We start from the raw sequence: 22,126 nt of genomic DNA, 5'->3' as shown, positions 1-22,126 counted from the left end.
CAGGACTGGAACCAATGTCCCAGGGGGGTTGTTTGCTAGCGCTGTTGGGAAGGGTTTAAATTAATGTGGCAGTGGATGGGAACCAATGCAGGAAGTTGGAGGGTAGTAAAGAAAGGATAGAAACAAAAGTCAATAAGGAGAAAAGTGGAAGGCAGAGAAACAGATTGAACTATGTTTATTTCAATGCAAGAGGCCTAACGAGCAAGGCTGATGAACTCAGGGCATGGCTAGGTACATGGGACTGGGATATTATAGCTATTACTGAAACTTGGCTAAAGGAGGGACAGGACTGGCAGTTCAATGTTCCGGGGTACAAATGCTATAGGAAAGATAGAACAGGAGGTAAGAGAGGAGGGGGAGTTGCATTTTTGATTAGGGACAGTATCACGGAGTACAGAGAGAGGATATATCCGAGGGTTCGCCCACTGAGTCTATATGGGTAGAACTGAAAAATAAGAAGAATGAGATCACTTTGATAGGTCTGTATTATAGGCCCCCAAATAGTCAGCGGGATATTGAGGAGCAAATATGTAAAGAGATTACAGATAGCTGTGGAAAAATAAGATGGTAATAGTTGGGGACTTTAACTTTCCCAACATTAACTGGGACTGCCATAGCACTAGGGGTTTGGATGGAGAGAAATTTGTCGAGTATATTCAAGAAGAATTCCTCATTCAATAAGTGGATGGCCCGACTAGAGAGGGGGAAAAACTTGACCTCCTCTTTGGGAATAAGGAAGGGCAGGTGACGGAAGTGTTAGTGAGGGATCACTTTGGGGTCAGTGACCATAATTCCATTAGTTTTAAGATAGCAATGGAGAATGATAGTTCTGGCCCAAAAGTTAAAATTTTAAATTGGGGCAAGGCCAATTTTGAGGGTATTAGGTGGGAATTTCCAAAGGTGGTTGGGGGTGCCTATTTGCAGGCAAGGGGACAGTAGGAATCTTTCAGAAAGGTGTTAACTAGGGTTCAAGGTGAGTACATTCCTCTTAGAGTGAGGGGTAAGGCTCATAGAAGCAAGGAACCATGGATGGCTCGGGATATTGAGGCCATGGTCAAAAGGAAGAGGGAGGCATATGACATGCATAGGCAGCTGGGATCAAATAGATCCCTTGAATAATAATAATAATCTTTTATTGTCACAAGTATGAAGTTACTGTGAAAAGCCCCTGGTCGCCACATTCCAGCGCCTGTTTATAGAGCTTGTTGGAGTACAGTTAAGAGAGAAATCAGGAGGGCAAAAAGGGGACATGAGATTGTCTTGGCAGATAAGGCAAAGGAAATCCAAAGAGCTTTTCCAGATACACAAAAGGTAAAAGGGTGACTAGGGAGAGGGTAGGGCCTCTTAAGGATAAACAAGGTTACCTATGTGCAGATCCTCAAGGGATGGGAGAGGTCCTAAATTAATATTTCTCGTCAGTATTTACTGTTGAGAAAGGCATGAAAGTTAGGGAAATAAAAGGTGATGTCTTGAGGAGTGTACATATTACAGAGAAGGAGGTGCTGAAGGTATCAAAGCGCATCAAGATAGATAAATCCTTGGTACCAGATGAAATGTATCCCAGGACCTCCTCTTTGGGAATAAGGAAGGGCAGGTGACGGAAGTGTTAGTGAGGGATCACTTTGGGATCGTTGTGGGTGGCAAGGGAGGAAATTGCCAGCCCCCTGGCTGAGATATTTGAATCATCGACAGCCACAGGAGAGAAGATTCACCTGGCTGAAGATTGGAGGGTAGCAAATATTGTGCCTTGTTTAAGAAGGGCTATAGGGATAAGCCTGGGAACTACAGACCGGTTAACCTTACTTCTGTAGTGGGTAAATTGTTAGAAGGTATTCTGAGGGACAGGATCTACAGGCATGTAGACAGGCAAGGGCTAATTAGGGAAAGTCAGCATGGCTTTGTAAGAGGAAAGTCATGTCTCACCAATTTGATTGAGTTTTTTGAAGGGGTAACCAAGAAGGTAGATGAGGGCAGTGCAGTCGACATTGTTTACATGGACTTTAGCAAGGCCTTTGACAAGGTACCGCATGGTAGGTTGTTGCAAAAGGTTTAATCTCATGGTATCCTGGGTGAGGTAGCCAATTGGATACAAAATTTGCTTGTTGACCGAAGCCAAAGGGTGGTTGTGGAGGGTGGTTTTTCAAACTGGAGACGTGTGACCAGAGGTGTACCTCTGGGATCGATGCTGGATCCACTGTTATTTGTTATATATATATTAAATGATTTGGATGAGAATGTAGGAGGCATGGTTGGTAAGTTTTCATCTGACACCAAGATTGGTGGCATAGTGGATAGTGAAGAAGGTTACATAAGATTGCAACAGGATCTTGACCAATTGAGCCAGTGGGCCGATGAATGGCAGATGGAGTTTAATTTGGATAAATGTGAGGTGATGCATTTTGATAGATCAAATCTGGGTAGGACCTACTCAGTTAATGGTAGGGAGTTGGGGAGAGTTACAGAACAAAGAGGTCTAGGGGTACAGGTTCATAGCTCCTGGAAGGTGGAGTCGCAGGTGGACAGGGTGGTGAAGAATGCATTCAGCACGCTCGGTTTTATTGGTCAGAATATTGAATACAGGAGTTGGGACATCTTGTTGAAGTTGTACAAGACATTAGTAAGACCACACATGGAATACTGTGTTCAGTTCTGGTCACACTATTATAGGAAGGATATTGTTAAACTAGAAAGAGATTTATGAGGATGCTACCAGGACTTTTTGGTCTGAGCTATAAGGTGAGGCTGGATAGGCTGGGACTTTTTTCCCTGGAGCATAGGAGGCTTAGGGGTGATCTTATAGAGGTCTATAAAATAATGAGGGGCATAGATAAGGTAGATACTCAACATCTTTTCCCAAAGGTAGACGAGTCTAGAACTAGAGGGCATAGGTTTAAGGTGAGAGGGGAGAGATACAAAAGAGACCAGAGGGGAAATTTCTTCACACAGAGGGTGGTGAGCATCTGGAACGGGCTGCCAGAGGCAGTGGTAGAGGCGGATACAATTTTTTCCTTTAAAAAACATTTAGACAGTTACATGGGCAGGGTGGGTATAGAGGGATATGGGCTAAATGCGGGCAATTGGGACTAGCTTAGTGATAGAAACTGGGCGGCATTGATAAGCTGGGCCAAAGGACCTGTTTCCATGCTGTAAACATCTATGACTCTATAATTTCAATGAACTATATAGAGATTAAGATTTATGCAACAGGAGCATTACTATTTTAAAATCATTTAGAAGGTGGAGTAATGAATAGCTGTTTGCAGCCCATAGTAAGTCACTTACAGTGTATGCATGCCTGTCAATAAGACTTTAATAATCCTCTTCAGTCTGCCCAGAAATCCTGATAGCCCTGATATGGCTGCGCCCGTCATGTTGTATATAACCAGCAGGACAGCCGCTATAATGGTCAGTTGATTCAATTCCTGTTGCATCTCCTTGAAACGGGATTGGTCCATCAGCACAGGCTACAAAAGAGAACAACAAAATGGCAAGTTACCTGGATAAAAGCAAATTACTGCAGATGCTGGAATTTATTTGGCAAGTTATCTGTGCAGGACGAGCTTCAGCATAGCATCCACTTCAGAAAATCCAAGAAGATGCTTTCCTCACCTCTTTTCCCTCCATTATTCTCCCCACCACACATTAATGCATCCCCCCTCATGGGTTCCCACTAGGGCCCACCCCAGCACAGGTTGGCACTGCCTCCCCCCCCCTTCTGCATCACAGAGGGATCCATTCGACTGCTTCACGTTTTGCCAAACCTGTTGTAAACCTCGCCGACATATGACTATTTATTGAGGGGGGTCGTGTGGCAGGGGGATCATGTGGCAGAGGCCTGTTAATAATATTTAAATACATGTAAAGCTATTAAAATGAAGTTCACACCCTTTTTGGGTATGAACCTCCTGACATCACCGGTGAGGGGCGGGGAAAATTGGGAATTGCAATCTCTCCGGCGAGAATCATGTTTCCCAATTCTCGCGGGATTTTCACCCGCACTGCCGATCTGCGGACAGCGTGTGCAGGCTCAAAATCGCCCCTGTGATCATATTTGGATCTTTCCAAAGTCATATAAAACCTCCCCTTGGAGAAACCAACATTCTTGCCAACATTAACACACAAATGAGTCAAGTTCATGTTGAATTTAAGACTGCATTCACAGTGAAACGGAGATCCAACCATTGAATAGGCAATGAAAAAGCGATGAGACGAATGGCACCAACCTCTGGGAAGAGTCTGTTAGTGTGATCCCATTTCAGCAATTTAACATATGCATGGTTTAACACTGAAGTAGGGCATAATGCAGAAATGTCTTTGGCACCAGCTACGGCTCCACCATGCACAGAAATATTCATATCAGAGCTCAGAAGTTCACTAGCTGCCTCTTGCAACCATTCTGTAGTGATTTCTAACGAACCTGATGAAAAGAAAATTAAATTATTAGAAAAAATAGAATGAAAAGTATTTCCCATTACGGTAGTCAAGGAGGAATCAAAAAAGGTTTATTTCCAATCCTTGGTTTAGGAAATGTATATGCAAGCAACTGTTCAAGTCCCAGCTGGGACTATTCTGGAACCCTGGCTCCTACCTGGGCTGAGTTGTATCCTGTGGAGTTAACGAGTGCACTGATAGACCTCCGCCTCTCAGGAGGGGATGTCATTCTCCACAAGGCTCAAGGGAGAGTATTCGGGTCGTCCCCATGGGGTCTTGATGGGGTTATAACACCCACATTGTGAAATATGCCAGCTAAGCAGAATACCTCCCAATTGAACACCATTGTAAGTGTTTGTAGTAATCTTTTCCAAACCTTCAAAGTGTAAATATCATTTCATTCTTGATTCTCTTCCCATGCCAAGAGACGCACAAGGCAGATGAAGTGCACGCTTATGCTTGTTTTCTGTAGCTTGTATTTCTTGGAACCAGTCACCAGAGCCTATAGCTTGAGGGATCTCACTCCACATCAAGCATGGCTGATTTGAAGACTCTCCCACTCTTACTAACTGCCATGGGTGCATTGGAAGGATTTACGGGCTGATAATTAACCTGCTTGGTCAGGTTATGTACACACCTTCATTAGTCATCAAATCCTGGAGTGGGACTAAATCCGGAACTTCTGGATCAGAAGCAAGGACACGACCCACTGCACTTCGTAAGACCGTGTAACTAACCACTGTGAGAAATGAACATTCTGTGTTGTTTTTGTGTTGTTTTTACATGTATATACTCTGGTTCACAATTAAGATGTCAACAATGAAGCATGATGGGAAAATTAACATGTCAAGTTCTGAGTAAGCTATAGTGAGCGAATTATTATAACGATGTACCAGAATGACCTTCGGGGAAGAACAGAATGTACAATAACAGAACTTGCTAAGCAAGGGGGAGATAGCAGGTGCAAGCAAAGGGCCTCATTCTTATCTTTAACTGCCAAATCACTGTGTAAGGGAGAGAAGAAATAAGGGAACTGCCCTGTCTATAGTGGGTGGGATGTGTTTCTCAGGGATGGTTTCCCACGGATTGTATTTTCATGGATTGTATATAACAAAGTGATGCTGTGTGAATTCTTTGTGTCTGCCATTGCTTACTGGAGGCACCCGCTCTTGCAAGATCGATAATAAATACTTCTTCAGAATTTGACTAAGTGTAAATCTTTTATTAAGTGAGCGGTGTTTCTCACACCACCAAGATATCTAAAGGTATTTTATTGATTGGGAGGGGCTGAAGCAAGGAGAGAACTTCAATGACAGTGGATTAAAAGATTCACACCTATAATCTTAATTTCATAATAAGCCTCAAAAATAGATCACAGAATCACTGACTTGTTAGTGTAGGAGGCCATTTGGCCCATCATGTCTGCACTGGCTTTCCAAAAGAGCATTGAGGCTTTGTGCCATTCCGCTGCCTTTTCACCGTAACCCTGCTCATTGTTTCTATTCAAGTAATCATCTAATGCCCACCTGAATGCCTCGATTGAACCTGCTTCCACCACAGCTCCCGGCAGTGCATTCCAGACCCAAACCACTCTATCTGAAAACGTTTTTCTCATATCACATTTGGCTTCTGTTACAAATCACTTTAAATCTGTGTCCTCTCATTCTTGAACCTTTTATAAGCAGCAGCAGTTTCTCCCTGTCCAGCCCCCTCACGATTCTGAACATCTCTATCAAATCTCTTCTTAGCCTTCTTCCCTCTAATGAGAGCAGTCGCAACCTCTCCAATCTATCCTCATAACTGAAGTTTCTAATCCCTGGAACTATTCTTGTAAACCTCTAAAGCTGCAAATCTCAGTAAATATCCACCTATTATCACAATGCCATTTATGAGAACTTGCTGTACAAAATTTAGCTACTGCATCTCCTACATTGCAACAGTGACTGGAATTCAAAAGTGCTTCATTGACTGTAAAACTCATTTGGGCATCTGAAAGTCACACAAAGTGTTATGTAAATCAGAAAGTGCACTGTTTTATATGATCAGCGAGGGTTTTCTCCAGGTGCTCTAGTTTCCTCCCACAGGCCAAAGATGTGCAGGTTAGATGGATTGGCTATCTTAAATTGCCCTTAGTGTCCAAAAAAAAGAGGTTAAGTGGGGTTACTGGGTTACGGGGATAGGGTGAAGATAGGGTGCTCTTTCCAAGGACCGGTGCAGACTCGATGGGCTGAATGGCCTCCTTCTGCATTGTCAATTCCATGATTCTATCTGTGATCAGAAACATCATACCCTGTAAAGCTCAAGGCAACAATGGCCAACTGTTGTTAAGTAAACAGTGATGAGTTCAAATCAATCTCAATTAAGAGACTGTAGCATAGCCTAGATCAGCCATAGTGCATTGTTTTTCTTTTGAAGTATGAGACACAAAGTTAAAAGTAGGATACACAAGGACTTTATCACAACCTGATGATTACTCCATCCTTCTTTTGCAGATTCTGAATTAATATCTAATATTAAAATGTAGCTCACTTCATTACCAGTGCCGACCATGTGAAGAGCTGGATGGGAGGAATTCCAGGCAATACTAAATAAACTGAAGATAGGGTAATAACTAAAAAGAGAGTACAGTATTAACCAAAATAAATTAAGCTCCCCATATTCCTCAGTCAGTTTCTCCAATGATGTGATCAGTCTCCATGTGTAATTATGTATTTGTCTTCTAAAAACTGCAAAATTAATTCCTTTTTAACTGTTTAATGGTTAGTAAAAAGTACAGATGACAATGCGGCACGGTCGCGCAGTGGTTAGCACTGCTGCCTCACGCCGCCGAGGACCCGGGTTCGATTCTGGCTCGGGTCACTGTCGTGTGGAATTTGCATATTTTCCCCGTGTCTGCGTGGGTCTCACCCCACAACCCAAAAATGTGCAGCGTAAGTGGATTAGCCACAATAAATTGCCCCTTAATTGGAAAAAAAGAATTGGGTACTCTACATTTAAAAAAAAGTACAGATGACAAGGCTGCCTCCAAGATCACCAGGTACACTGTGTAATAAATCAAGGATGTGAAAGAAGACACTTAACTCTTACCATGTTGTTTGTCAAAGAATTCCTGGAAACTCTTTCGCTCATAATCAACCGATTGTTTCATTAAGTGTGGTCGAATGCTACTAATAGCAAAATTCACCATGTCAAGCTTCATTAAATCCAGCACAGCAAAAATCTCTCTGAAAATAACAATACAAGTTGAGAACAAGTCGCATTGTGTTTTACAGTCTGTGACTTTCATAAGTTGCTCGGACACATATGTTACTTGGAGCACAAATCTGGCATCATGACACTATGCCTTAGCTTTTGCAGTTTCAGAGAGAGAAAAATAGGGCAGGACTGTCATAATCCAGAACAGCCAGACACAAATAAGCTTCATTTTAAAAAATGATTTTGTACAAACACAATTATTTAAAAACAATTCTGAGCTGTCATTTTAAAAAGGATAAGATTGTTATGGATCACTTGTTAACAATCATTTATACATGCAGAGTTTGGCAAACACTTGGCGATCATAGATTATCATAGAATTTATAGTGCAGAAGGAGGCCATTCGGCCCATCGATGTTCTAACACTGCTGGAAATGTATTTTTTAAAAAACTTTTTTTATGCATCTTTTAACTTCTAAAATTATAAAAAGCATCAGACATTTAATTGGTTCATTGGAAGAAAAACCAGAAATTTCATCCACCGTCGAGAGGTCAGAGCTGTTATTTTCTGAGACTAGAGCGCAGACAGTTGGTATAATCATGGATACACACTTACATTAGACATACCTGACCTCTGTTTTATTTGGTACAGTACATTTAGAGCAATAGGCCATCTCAAAGAGGAAAGACAGGCAGACATTGGTTCTATTACTAAAATGCAAAAATGTTAATTAAAAATGTTTAGATCTGAGCCCATTTTATTTACATGTTTGAAGTCTTCAGTACCAGAATCCAATCAATAAATCCACACATCTCACATAACAATTTAAACAGAGCCTTTAACGCAATAAAACATTCCAAGGTTCTTTACAGGAGAAATTATAAAACAAAGTATGACATCCAGCCATATAAGACGTTATCGGGTGATCAAAAGCTTAGTCAAAGAGGTAGGTTGTAAATTTTAAAGTCTCATCTTGCCTGAACAATTCCACCACATCTGTGATATCCCTGATGTTCTTGATATCATCATCCCTGATAGGGGCACAGAGTGTTCCCATCATTCCGATGATAAAGTCAGCCAGCTTTGGGATGTGCAATGCGCCATTCTCAGCCTCTTGCTTTATGAGTTCCAGATCCAGAACCTCATTGATTTGATTTCTTAACCTGGTATGACCAGGCAGCAAGAATGACAAGAGACTCTAGAAAGTAATATCAATTAAATTAGAGATGAGATGGATATATCAGCAAAATTAAGATTATGGCTTCAAACTGTTTTCAATGTGCAAGTTACAAATTAATCTGAAAAATACTGAAAAGCTTTTTAGTGATGTTTATGGGCCTGCCTCAGTGACACTTTATTAAATGGTGCTAATTTTGAAAATGACTTAATCCATCTTTATCTCCCACTCCAGCCTTTTCTACATTATGTCACCCAAGTGACTTTACTTTATACACAAGAATAATTCATATACTTGAATTTGTAGGCCATTTTCGTTGCTCTAATTTTGCTTTTGCTTGTCCACACACAATTTTTACTGGGTAGAATAATATCTTGCAAACCTCAAGGTATTTAGTCCCTTCCTAACACAGTGGTTATGAAACCAACTGCTGCATTGTTTGCCCGAGCTGCGATCATCTGAATGAAGCAAAGCAAAATTGGCACATTCCTGCTCACTATGGCTGAGTACAAAAGCAAGGTGCATTTATCCACAGTTCCATTTGGGGAGGCAGCTTGCTAATCCAACAAAATGGATGCTTTATAAATCAGGGGCGCGATTCTCCGACCCCCCACCGGGTCTGAGAATCGCCGGGGGCTGGTGTGAATCCCGCCCCCGCCGTGTCCCGAATTCTCCGCCACCAGAGATTCGGCGGGGGCGGGAGTCGCGCCGCGCCGGTCGGCGGGCCCACCCCCGGCGATTCTCCGGCCCGCGATGGGCCAAAGTCCCACCGCTGTCAACCCTCTCCAGCCGGTGGGACAAGGCGCGCGGGCGGGCTCCGGGGTCCTGGGGGGGGGGGGGGGGGGGGGGGGGGGGGGCACGGGGCGATCTGGCCCCGGGGGTGCCCCCACGGTGTCCTGGCCCGCGATCAGGGCCCACCGATCCGCGGGCGGGCCTGTGCCGTGGGGCACTCTTTTTCTTTTGCCTTCGCCATGGTCTTCACTATGGCGGAGGCGGAAGAGACCCCCTCCCCTGCGCGGGGATGACGTCAGCAGCCGCTGACGCTCCCGCGCATGCTTTGCCCGGTGAAGACCTTTCGGCGCCGGCTGGCGTGGGGCCAAAGGCCTTTCCCGCCAGCCGACGGAGCGGAACCCGCTCCGGCGCAGGCCTAGCCCCTCAAGGTTAGGGCTTAGCCCCTAGACTTCTGCACCTTTGGGGCGGCCCGATGCCGGAGTGGTTCCCGCCACTCCATTACGCCAGAACCCCCCGCCCCGCCAGGTAGGGGAGAATCCCGCCCCAGATTGTTCACAAAAATGCCCTCCACAGTCAGATATGTACAAAATGCAAAATAAAACTGAGGAATAGTCCAGTGTGTATTGCAAAGACTTAAATCTTAACCTCACTTTCCTCCTGAAGCAGGCACAACCTTGGCAAAAAGTCTTAAAGCGTGAATGGATTTTCTCCATTCAATCAATGTTGTCATGAAACGCAGGTGAGCATGTAAACTGTTTCATTCAATTTTTTAAAAGTTTCCACACAAAAATAAACTTTCAAGAATGAGAAATTCAAACTTCAAAATAAATGATGGGCTCACTAATAAAGTTCTAGTTCTAACAAAAGGTAATTATGATGAGCAATTGTACAATGCAGAAAATAATAATGTTAAAGTTATTGGTTTAGGGTTACGTGCATGTTGCCACAGTCATTTTGGTCATTTTGGTTCCTCCACAGTTTGGCAGAGAAGGCTGCAAAGGTAAGCATGGGGTGCCACATTTGTGGTTTAGGGCTGATGGGCTAATACGGAGAGCTTAAATTATTTATTTCCCTACTTCCAGGAAAGGAAATATTTTTTAAAGCATTTTCCAGTCAGAACTGATCATACAAAACAGAAAGAGCCCAAGCTTAATCCCTATTATTACAGTTATGGTGCAGGCGCGGCTATGGTACCGGACAAGCAGTCCAGAGGTCAAGAGTTCAAATCTCACTGTGTGGGAAGCTGTGAAACTAAATTCAACATCAGTTCATTTTATATCCCTAGGTAAATATCCTGGAACTCACTTCCTAATAGCACTGTTAGTGTACATACACAGGATGGGCTGCAGTGGTTCAAGAAAATGGCTCACCACTACCTTCTCAAGGGCAATTAGAGATGGGCAACAAATGCTCGGCTTGCCAACAATGCTCACATTCCAGGAAAGAACAAACATAAATACATCTGGTGATTTAATATTGCGAGCTTGCAACAGCATGAAACAAGAATGAAAGCTGCTGAATGGTCATAAAAACCCAACAGATGCAGTAATCCTTTTTAAGAAACCCTGCAATACCTATTCCTCACTACATTCCACCACCATCTCATCAGGACAATAGGGGTGGGTAAATCAACAAAGGCTGAGGTGTACAAGATTATGAGGGGCATGGACAGGATGGTTAGGGAGCAGCTGCTCCCCTTAGTTAAAGGGTCAGTTACGAGGGGACACAAGTTCAAGATCAGGAAGATATGGGGGGAATTGAGGGAAAATATTTTCATCCAGAGAGTGGTGACGGTCTGGAAAGCACTGCCTGGGAGGGTGGGAGAGGCGGGTTGCCTCATACCATTTTAAAAGTACCTGGATGAGCACTTGGCACGTCATAACATTCAAGGCTATGGGCCAAGTGCTGGCAAATGGGATTAGGTAGACAGATCAGGTATTTTTCAAGCGTCGTTGCAGACTCAATGGGCCGAAGGACCTCTTCTGCACTGTATTATTCTGTGATTCTGTGGTACTTACTGTACTATATATTATTTTAAAATACTAGCTATCCTGAAATAAGACCTTACCTCTTTTTTTATGTTTTTAAAATAATAAATTTAGAATACCCAATTATTTTTTTTTCCAATTAAGGGTAATTTAGCGTGGCCAATCTACCTACCCTGCACATCTCTGGCTTGTGGGGGTTGTGGTGATATGCATCACTGTATATACACAAGGGGTTAACGTAAATACACTACAACTAAGTAACCACTAGAGGGAGCACCAGAGAAGTTATGACATGCAGACATACAGCCAATGGGTCATTACAACAGGACACAACCAATGGGTATTCAGGACACCCAGAGGTGGCATTACCACAAGGGGGCACTTCACAACCCATATAAAAGGACAGGGCACACTTGCTCTGCCTCTTTCCATAGACAGACATCTAGAGAGTACATCAGGGTTGATCAACAGCATCACATCCAGCATGTGGCTGACAGCAGGCTGGTAAAGATATTACTACAGTTACTACAGTTAGATTAGCAGAGAGTCGAACTCATTTAAGAACTGTGTTAATAGTTCAATAAACACGTTGAACTCATTTCATAGTCTGGAGCTTCCTTTGTCAAAGCATACATCAAGGAAGCAGCTTATGCTACACGAAGCAGCATAACACAACAGGGTGAGACCAATGCAGACACGGGGAGACCTTACCTCTTTAATCTCACCTAGAAGCTTGATAGCATGGTCATAAACTGGTGGATCTTCATTTAATTGTGCTCGCAAGCTATCCCAGAAAGCTTTCTTCATAATGACTTCAAGTGTCTTCTCAAAACTGTTGAGAAATTATTGGAATTGTAGATTTGTTATGAAATTATCGTATAAAATGTTTTGTTAGGTAACATATTTAGATGGTGTTATTCTGTGAATTGACAGATAGATTAGCCAATCCAACTAAGAAAGTTAGCAACATGTCTGATCCTTTTAACAATAATTGCACACAAAAATCTCCCTTTCTGATGTTTGGGTTTCACATGCAGTATGAATGAAGGGTGTTTTGCAAAGGCTGACCTATTTCGCCAAATAAAAGCTAACAAATGGCCCTTTGTTAATGTAGGCAGATTAGACATGGGCTTTCCTAGGTTACTTTGGGTATGTAAAATGCTCATTGTCACTGTGGTGAAGCCTGAATTTTTTTTTTAAAATTCCAATTAAGGGGCAAGTTAGTATGGCCAATCCACCTACCCTGCACATCTTTTGGTTGTGCGGGTGAGACCCACGTAGACATGGGGAGAATGTGCAAACTCCACACGGACAGTGACCCAGGACCGGGATCGAACTGGGATCCTCGGCGCGTGAGGCAGCAGTGCTAACCACGGCACCACCTTGCCGCCCCCTTGTGGTGAAACCAGGTACAAGTGTGAGCCCACAATCATGTAATTGAGTCCTTCATACATTCTCTGTCTATTAAAAACTGCCAATATTTTTACACAAGTCTACAGCAAACCAATAGATGGGCAAACTGTTACACACAAAGGAAAATGTAACTTCAGGAGCTGTAGACTGTCGGTGGAATTTAATGTAGAGTGTGGAGTGGGAACCAGGAGTTGGTGGCAGTGGGGCAGCTCCAGAATCATGTGGGAGCCTGCATATTTCCGGAATTGGGCATATTGGAGGCCCAATTTTGGGAACTCTCGGCTGAATTATGTGGGCAGCAGGAAGGCAGCAAGATGTCAATGCAACAAAAAGGCAGCAGAAAGGTAACTGAGCTCATTAAAAAGGTAATTATAACAAATTTGTATACCTCTGACTGAAATCAACCGGTATCTTGCAAATTAAATGTTGGTGCATGGAGATTGCGCTGCCCAGCCTTTGAAAATTCCCTCACCTTTCAAAGATGGGGGGTTTCAGGCGAGGTCTCAGACTCTGAGTGGAAGGTCAGCAATTGTGGAGCTGCCTTCCATTGAAGTGGAAGCTTTCATCAAAAGAGAAGAGGAGGTCAGCAAAATTTCCAAGAGGGGGCTGCTCAGAGGGATAGACCTGCAAAAGAGAGGGGCGGCTAGAGGGGCTACCATAGGACATTCCTTCCAAGGGCAGATGCCAGTCAAGGGGGAACAATCATGACATAGGACTCATCCATCCAACGGGTGGTGGAGAAGAAGCACAGAGGAAGGGTGCACCAGGATCCTGAATCACCAGTACTGGTGCAGGCCATAGCTGGTCAGGCCACAGAAGGACACCATAGGGAATGGCAACAGGAGAGGTCGTCTTGCATTCCCATGTGTTTAGGTGTTGCATGAACTACCTCCAGATGACAGAACACCAGTGGGAGAGAAGACTGTAGCTGTCAAGTGAGTCCATCACTGACCTCTTTGTGCTTTTGCAACTAATGGGGCTGGGTGAGCACTGAATGCCAGTGACATTAAAAATCATCGCAGTGCTGCATTTTATTCTTCCAACTCTTTCCAGGAATCTACAAGTGTACTTGCAGGATATCCCAGGCAACAGCACATTGCTGCATTAGAAAGGTGACCAACATCCTGTTTAAGATGGATGGGGGTTTTGTGTGATATTGCACTGACCCTGATAGCCAGGCTAAGAGAACTGGCTTCAGGGCCAATGCAGACTTTCCACATGTGTACAAAGTAACAAATCACACACATCTGGCCATCAAGTTCCATAGAACCAGGCTGCAGCCTTCATAAACAGGAAGGGCGTCTACTCAATAAATGTCCAACTGGTGACAATGACCCTCGTTTGGGGTTGGGTGACCTCCCACAGGGGTCAGCCGCTATGGGAGGATTGGGGGGTGGTGGAGGGGGGGGGGGGGGGGGGGGTGGATTGGGGCACTGGGTGGGGCAACCGGGGTGGGGGGGGTGCAACTGCGTGCGGCACCACCCTGCCAACCCCTGGATTGTGTGTATCCATTCCAGGGGCAACTCTTGTTGCTACCGGTCTGCTCCACAGACCACCAATAACATCCACCGACTGCCAAGGTCTCTGGCCAGGCAGCTAAGGCTATTGCTGATAGAGAATTGGCAATCGTGGTTAAGTCAGCACTTCACACAAGTGGATTCCCATGGGTGGGCGGGCCATGTAGCATGTGGGAGTCACTGCCTAGCATTCAAATCAGACCGCGATGCCTGGACCCTGTGCCTGAACACTGCAGGAGACAACTCCACACACGCAGCAGTCAACATCCGAACTCCCAGGGGATGGGACACCGCTCCGTGGACTTGTCCACGGCTGGAGGTGGGCGAATGCCACGGGGAGGGGACCAGCACCCGGTCCAGGTGACGTTATGAACGGGTGTCCCGGGTACAGGGTCTTGGGTCCAGTGAGGGGGCCCCGTTGTGGCGGCTGGGTGTGCATGCGCAGGGAGGTCTGGATTGGGGGGGGGGGGGGGGGATCAATACGGGAATGGAAGGTCCCAGGATGGGAGCCACCGCTGTCTGTCAGTCTAATACTCTCTCCCAATGCCTTACAAATATTAAATGCTATGGCAGGGATTTTGGGTCCAGAACTCGCTCTAGTGGTGCTGCTGCTAGGCCAGGCGCCAGACGCCAGAGACGGTTTCAGCATCAGCATCTGCAGATGCTCGAGGCTGCGGACCATGTGCTGGACCCCGCCCCACACCCTGAAGATCGGCTCCCCATCAGGTCAGGGAGGGACCCAGAGGGGGAGTCCCACAACAGCCCAGGGTGTGCAGACATCGCTGGTTGTTTGAACAAATGACGGACAACGCTTGCCGCAAGAGACTCCGCTTCAACAAGGAGACGGTGTTGCATCTGTGCCACGTCCTCACGGACCTGGCACCACGTGGAGGAGGAGGACACTCGCTCCCGGTGGCCACCAATGTTACTGCAGCCCTGAACTTTAACGCCTCAGGATCATTCCAGGGCTTGAGCGGGGACCTGTGTGACAAATCACGGATGCCCTATTTGCTTGGGCGGAAAACTACATCATTTTGACATTTTTAAAAAATTTAAAGCACCCAATTCTTTTTTTCAATTAAGGGGCAATTTAGCGTGGCCAATCCACCTAACCTGCGCATCTTTGAGTTGTGAGGGTGAGACCCACGCAGACACGGGGGGAATGTGCAATCCCAACACGGACAGTGACCCAGGGTTGGAATCGAACCTGGGTCCTCAGCGCCATGAGACACCAATCTTCATCCTCTTTTTCGCACTGTGGACTCTATCCCCCTGCAGTCAGAAAGAAAAGGTGTGCCTCCACAAGATACTCAACTGCTCCCCAGCTCAAATGGCTTTCTTCAGGCCTATAATGGGGAATCCCGATATCTCAATCCCATGTCCAATTTCATGGGAGTTGGAGGATTTTGACCCCCAGCAAGCCTGTAATGCACATACAGCCATTTCTCATGAGCTGCTGCTGGGATTAGGGTTAGTTAATACTATTCTTTCATCCACTTGGCCAATCGTTTTGCACGGAGAGACTCATTGGGCGGAATTCTCCGTAGCCCGACACCGAAATTGGGTCAGCGATCAGGCGGAGAATGGTTTCCGAAGCCGGATCCGGGACAGGCGCCGGTTTGACACAGGTTTGCAATGCTCCGCCCACTACAAATCGGTGTTGTGGCCATCTAAAATGGCTGCCCGCAAAGGATAAAGGGAATTGTGGTCAAGTCAGGACGCAGACAGTACACAGCCCCTGTGTATTGAGCAAAGGAAAACCAGACCAAATTGAAACTTGTGCCTGTTAAAGGTCAATCACCGATTTCCCCAAGACAACAGACTCAAATTAAGGAATAGCGATAGTAGCAGACTCCCTGGCGCCACCTCCCCTTTTTTGGAAAGGCCTACGCACTTGGAACAATAACGACTAGGACCAACCCAGCCATCAAGGTACCTGCCCCTAACTGGCCAGTATCGATCAGAGTGATCAAGACCCTATCGATCCATTGGATCCTGAGTTAACCCCGCCCAAAAGGACGTGAAAGAGGAGAAGGATAAGAGGCCCTGCACACCAGGGATCGATCTCTTTTGGGACCGGCCTGTGCCCACACCAACTGCAGCATAACGACCAGCCAAGTTCAAGACCCGCGATAGCTACTTGAGAGAGACGAGCCGCAGCCGAGAGGGACCTGTCGATTTCCAGCCGACACACGTGGGGACTCAGATAAAGGCCTTATCTAGTCATCCAGAAGTTAAGTAACGGTCATCTTAGTTGATAGGTGTAGTTTAATGCGTAGCCGCGTGTATCATTGCACAGAGAGACAAGTTTTGTGTTTAATAATAACTGTCTTTTGAATTAACTACTGGTTGTGTGGTCATTTGGTTAATACAAGAAACATACTCGTTGCTTGTGGTTTGCAAATAAAGGTAGAACAATGTCATCGGGACGCACGCCGCGTGCAGTCACAAGGCCATTGGCGCGTCTTCAGCCGGCCCACCCGCGATGCTCCGCCCTGATGGGCCGAGTTCCTGACCGCGCGGGCCACGTGTGATCCCAGCAGTCCTGGCATGCCGGCTGCGGACAACGGACACACTCGCTGGCCGGGGGCCTTCTGCTAGGGCTGGCAGGACTGGTGGGCAGGCAGCGGGCTGTGGGGTCGGTGTGGGTGCCATGTTTTCCGGTGCGACCAGTGCAGGCCGTCAGCCCTGTGCATTCGCGGCCCGACCCGGCGATTCTCCGGCCGTTATCCACAGCGCAGGTGCTAGCCCATCACCAGTACCGGATTTGGGGTTTGCGCCGATTTTCCCGTCGTGATCCACCCTTAGCCGCTGGAAGGGTGAATTCTGCCCATTGTGCTTTGACCAATGGACAGGCACAGCGTGCTCATCGCTCACTCACATCATTCTTGCAGTGCAGAAAAGGTCATTCACCTCTTCCAACACTGGATCCAGGTGCTAGGCTCCATGGCTGCAAATCCCCACTGCTATCCTTGTCCTGGCTTCCTTGGTCAGCACGGTAGCACAGTGGTTAGCACAGTTGCTTCACAGCTCCAGGGTCCCAGGTTCAATTCCTGGCTTGGGTCACTGTCTGTGTGTGGTTTGCACGTTCTCCGTGTGTCTGCGTGGATTTCCTCCGAGTGCTCCGGTTTCCTCCCACAGTCCAAAGATGTGGAGGTTAGGTGGATCGGCTATGCTAAATTTTCCTTAGTATCCTAAAAAAAAAGGTTAGGTGGGGTTAGGGGGATAGAGTGGAGGTGTGGAAATAAGGTGGTGGTGTGGGCTTAGGTAGGGTGCTCTTTCCAAGGGCCGGTTAAAACTCGATAGGCTGAATGGTGTCCTTCTGCACTGTAAATTCTATGATTCCATGATTCTGTGGTCAGCTGGGGGAGGGGTCTTTTTGCCACCTGTTGGGAACAGCCTCTCCCATGTTCTCAGGGGATCATGCAGGAAGGCATCGCTGAACCATTGGGCCACACTCTACCATGTGACATTCCTAGTGACAGGCTCCTGCTCCATTCATGCGCTCAGCACGGTAGACACTGGAGGTAATGGATGTTGGTCTGGACGATGAGGGATAGTGTGGTTAAAACTACTGGCAGAACGTTACAATGGCAGAAGATGATGCAGAAAGTTTTCAGGCATTATACACTGGTTTGGCTGCTGTTTAGAAACGCACCAGCACCTGTGCTCCCATCACCTAATGCCTGTATCACTGCCTTCCACGACTTTGGAAATTGGCGGGCACCGCACCTCTACTTTATTCATTGGCCAGCTGCTTCTGTCCTGAATGGCAAACGCAGCTCTTGCTCCCAATGACAATGCAGCTCCTGTTCCCAATGGCAATGCAGCTCCTGCTCCCAATGACAATGCAGCTCCTGTTCCCAATGGCAATGCAGCTCCTGTTCCCAATGGCAATGCAGCTCCTGCTCCCAATGACAATGCAGCTCCTGTTCTCAATGGCAATGCAGCTCCTGCTCCAAATGACAATGCAGCTTCTGTTCCCAATGGCAATGCAGCTTCTGTTGCCAATGACAAAGCAGCTCCTGTTCCCAATGACAATGCAGCTCCTGCTCCCAATGGCAATGCAGCTCCTGCTCCCAATGACAATGCAGCTCCTGTTCCCAATGGCAATGCAGCTCCTGTTCCCAATGGCAATGCAGCTCCTGCTCCCAATGACAATGCAGCTCCTGTTCTCAATGGCAATGCAGCTCCTGCTCCAAATGACAATGCAGCTTCTGTTCCCAATGGCAATGCAGCTTCTGTTGCCAATGACAAAGCAGCTCCTGTTCCCAATGACAAAGCAGCTCCTGTTCCCAATGACAATGCAGCTCCTGTTCCCAATGACAATGCAGCTTCTGCCCTGAATGACAATGCAGCTCCTGTTCCCAATGGCAATGCAGCTCCTGTTCCCAATGACAATGCAGCTCCTGTTCCCAATGGCAACGCAACTTCTGTTCCCAACGGCAATACAGCTCCTGCTCCCAATGACAAAGCAGCTCCTGTTCTCAATGGCAATGCAGCTCCTGTTCCCAATGGCAATGCTGCTTGTGCCCTGAATGGCAATGCAGCTCCTGTTCCCAATGGCAAATCAGCTCCTGTTCCCAATGACAAATCAGCTCCTGTTCCCAATGACAATGCAGCTCCTGTTCCCAATGGCAATGCAGCTTCTGTTCCCAACGGCAATGCAGCTCCTGTTCCCAATGACAATGCAGCTTCTGTTCCCAATGGAAATGCAGCTTCTGCCCTGAATGGCAATGCAGCTCCTGTTCCCAATGGCAATGCAGCTCCTGTTCCCAATGGCAATGCAGCCCCTGTTCCCAATGACAATGCAGTTCCTTTTCCCAATGGCAAATCAGCTCCTGTTCCCAATGACAATGCAGCTCCTGTTCCCAATGACAATGCAGCTCCTGTTCCCAATGGCAATGCAGCTTCTGTTCCCAACGGCAATGCAGCTCCTGTTCCCAATGACAATGCAGCTTCTGTTCCCAATGGAAATGCAGCTTCTGCCCTGAATGGCAAATGCAGCTCTTGCTCCCAATGGCAATGCAGCTTCTGCTCCCAATGGCAATGCAGCTCCTGCTCCCAATGACAATGCAGCTCCTGTTCCCAATGGCAATGCAGCTCCTGCTCCCAATGACAATGCAGCTTGTGCCCTGAATGGCAATGCAGCTCCTGTTCCCAATGACAAATCAGCTCCTGTTTCCAATGACAATGCAGCTCCTGTTCCCAATGACAATGCAGCTCCTGTTCCCAATGGCAATGCAGCTTCTGTTCCCAACGGCAATACAGCTCCTGCTCCCAATGAGAATGCAGCTCCTGTTCTCAATGGCAATGCATCTCCTGTTCCCAATGGCAATGCTGCTTGTGCCCTGAATGGCAATGCAGCTCCTGTTCCCAATGGCAAATCAGCTCCTGTTCCCAATGACAATGCAGCTCCTGTTCCCAATGACAATGCAGCTCCTGTTCCCAATGGCAATGCAGCTTCTGTTCCCAACGGCAATGCAGCTCCTGTTCCCAATGACAATGCAGCTTCTGTTCCCAATGGAAATGCAGCTTCTGCCCTGAATGGCAATGCAGCTCCTGTTCCCAATGGCAATGCAGCTCCTGTTCCCAATGGCAATGCAGCTCCTGTTCCCAATGACAATGCAGCTTCCTTTTCCCAATGACAATGCAGTTCCTGTCCCAATGACAATGCAGCTCCTGTTCCCAATGGCAATGCAGCTTCTATTCCCAATGACAATGCAGCTTCTGCCCTGAATGACAATGCAGCTCCTGTTCCAATGGCAATGCAGCTCCTGTTCCCAATAACAATGCAGCTCCTGTTCCCAATGACAATGCAACTCCTGTCCCGATGACAATGCAGCTCCTGTTCCCAATGGCAATGCAGCTCGTGTTCCCAATGACAATGCAGCCCCTGTCCCAATGACAATGCAGCTCCTGTTCCCAATGGAAATGCAGCTTCTGCCCTGAATGGCAATGCAGCTCCTGTTCCCAATGGCAATGCAGCTCCTGTTCCCAATGACAATGCAGCTTCCTTTTCCCAATGACAATGCAGCTCCTGTCCCAATGACAATGCAGCTCCTGTTCCCAATGGCAATGCAGCTTCTGTTCCCAATGACAATGCAGCTTCTGCCCTGAATGACAATGCAGCTCCTGTTCCAATGGCAATGCAGCTCCTGTTCCCAATAACAATGCAGCTCCTGTTCCCAATGACAATGCAACTCCTGTCCCGATGACAATGCAGCTCCTGTTCCCAATGGCAATGCAGCTCATGTTCCCAATGACAATGCAGCCCCTGTCCCAATGACAATGCAGCTCCTGTTCCCAATGGCAATGCAGCTGCTGTTCCCAATGACAATGCAGCTCCTGTTCCCAATGGCAATGCAGCTTCTGTTCCCTACGGCACTGCAGCTCCTGTTCCCAATGGCAATGCAGCTCCTGTTCCCAATGGCAATGCAGCTCCTGTTCCAATGACAATGCAGCTCCTGTTCCCAATGACAATGCAGCTCCTGTTCCCAATGGCAATGCAGCTCCTGCTCCCAATGACAATGCAGCTCCTGTTCTCAATGGCAATGCAGCTCCTGCTCCAAATGACAATGCAGCTTCTGTTCCCAATGGCAATGCAGCTTCTGTTGCCAATGACAAAGCAGCTCCTGTTCCCAATGACAAAGCAGCTCCTGTTCCCAATGACAATGCAGCTCCTGTTCCCAATGACAATGCAGCTTCTGCCCTGAATGACAATGCAGCTCCTGTTCCCAGTGGCAATGCAGCTCCTGCTCCCAATGACAATGCAGCTCCTGTTCCCAATGTCAACGCAACTTCTGTTCCCAATGGCAATGGGAGCTTCTTTTCCCAATGCCAATGTAACTCCTGTTCCCAATGACAATGCAGCTCCTGTTCCCAATGGCAATGCTGCTTCTGTTCCCAATGGCAATGCAGCTTCTGTTCCTCATGGCAATGCAACTCCGGTTCCCAATGGCATTGCAGCTCCTGCTCCCAATTGCAATGCAGCTCCTGTTCCCAATGGCAATGTAGCTTCTGTTCCCAATGACAATGCAGCTCCTGTTCCCAACGGCAATGCAGCTTCTGCCCTGAATGGCATTGCACCTTCTGTTCCCAATGACAATGCAGCTCCTGTCCCCAATGGCAACGCAGCTTCTGTTCCCAACGTCAATGCAGCTTCTGTTCCTAATGGCAATGCAACTCCTGTTCCCAATGACAATGCAGCTCCTGTTCCCAATGGCAATGCAGCTTCTGTTCCCAATGGCAATGCAGCTTCTGCCCTGAATGGCAATGCAGCTCCTGTTCCCAATGACAATGCAGCTCCTGTTCCCAATGGCAATGCAGTTCCTGTTCCCAATGGCAATGCAGCTCCTGTTCCCAATGACAATGCAGTTCCTGTCCCAATGACAATGCAACTCCTGTTCCCAATGACAATGCAGTTCCTGTCCCAATGACAATGCAGCTCCTGTTCCCAATGACAATGCAGCTCCTGTTCCCAATGGCAATGCAGCTTCTTTTCCCAATGACAATGTAACTCCTGTTCCCAACGGCAATGCAGCTTCTGTTCCCAACGTCAATGCAGCTCCTGTTCCCAATGGCAATGCAGCTTCTTTTCCCAATGCCAATGTAACTCCTGTTCCCAACGGCAATGCAGCTTCTGTTTCCAACGGCAATGTAGCTTCCGTTC

At 46.8% G+C, this 22,126-nt stretch overlaps 1 protein-coding gene across 7 annotated transcripts in view; it reads right to left on the bottom strand.

Annotated features, from left to right (window-relative positions):
• Window positions 1-22,126, bottom strand: part of tcp11l1 (t-complex 11, testis-specific-like 1) — a 101,517-nt gene that overhangs the window by 19,256 nt on the left and 60,135 nt on the right. For 6 of the 7 annotated variants that reach the window (XM_072466285.1, XM_072466284.1, XM_072466287.1 and 3 more), the window contains 5 exons: window positions 12,236-12,356; window positions 8,605-8,825; window positions 7,513-7,655; window positions 4,224-4,417; window positions 3,283-3,464 (listed from right to left, as the gene is read on the bottom strand). In XM_072466285.1, coding sequence (XP_072322386.1) covers window positions 3,283-3,464; window positions 4,224-4,417; window positions 7,513-7,655; window positions 8,605-8,825; window positions 12,236-12,356 — 861 coding nt within the window. The remainder of the gene's footprint in view (window positions 1-3,282; window positions 3,465-4,223; window positions 4,418-7,512; window positions 7,656-8,604; window positions 8,826-12,235; window positions 12,357-22,126) is intronic. The other variant, XM_072466288.1, reaches the window with a different exon arrangement.

Source organism: Scyliorhinus torazame, chromosome 10, assembly GCF_047496885.1.
Source record: "Scyliorhinus torazame isolate Kashiwa2021f chromosome 10, sScyTor2.1, whole genome shotgun sequence".
Taxonomy (NCBI): Eukaryota; Metazoa; Chordata; class Chondrichthyes; order Carcharhiniformes; family Scyliorhinidae; genus Scyliorhinus; species Scyliorhinus torazame.
This window is presented reverse-complemented; position numbering and strand designations above follow the sequence as displayed.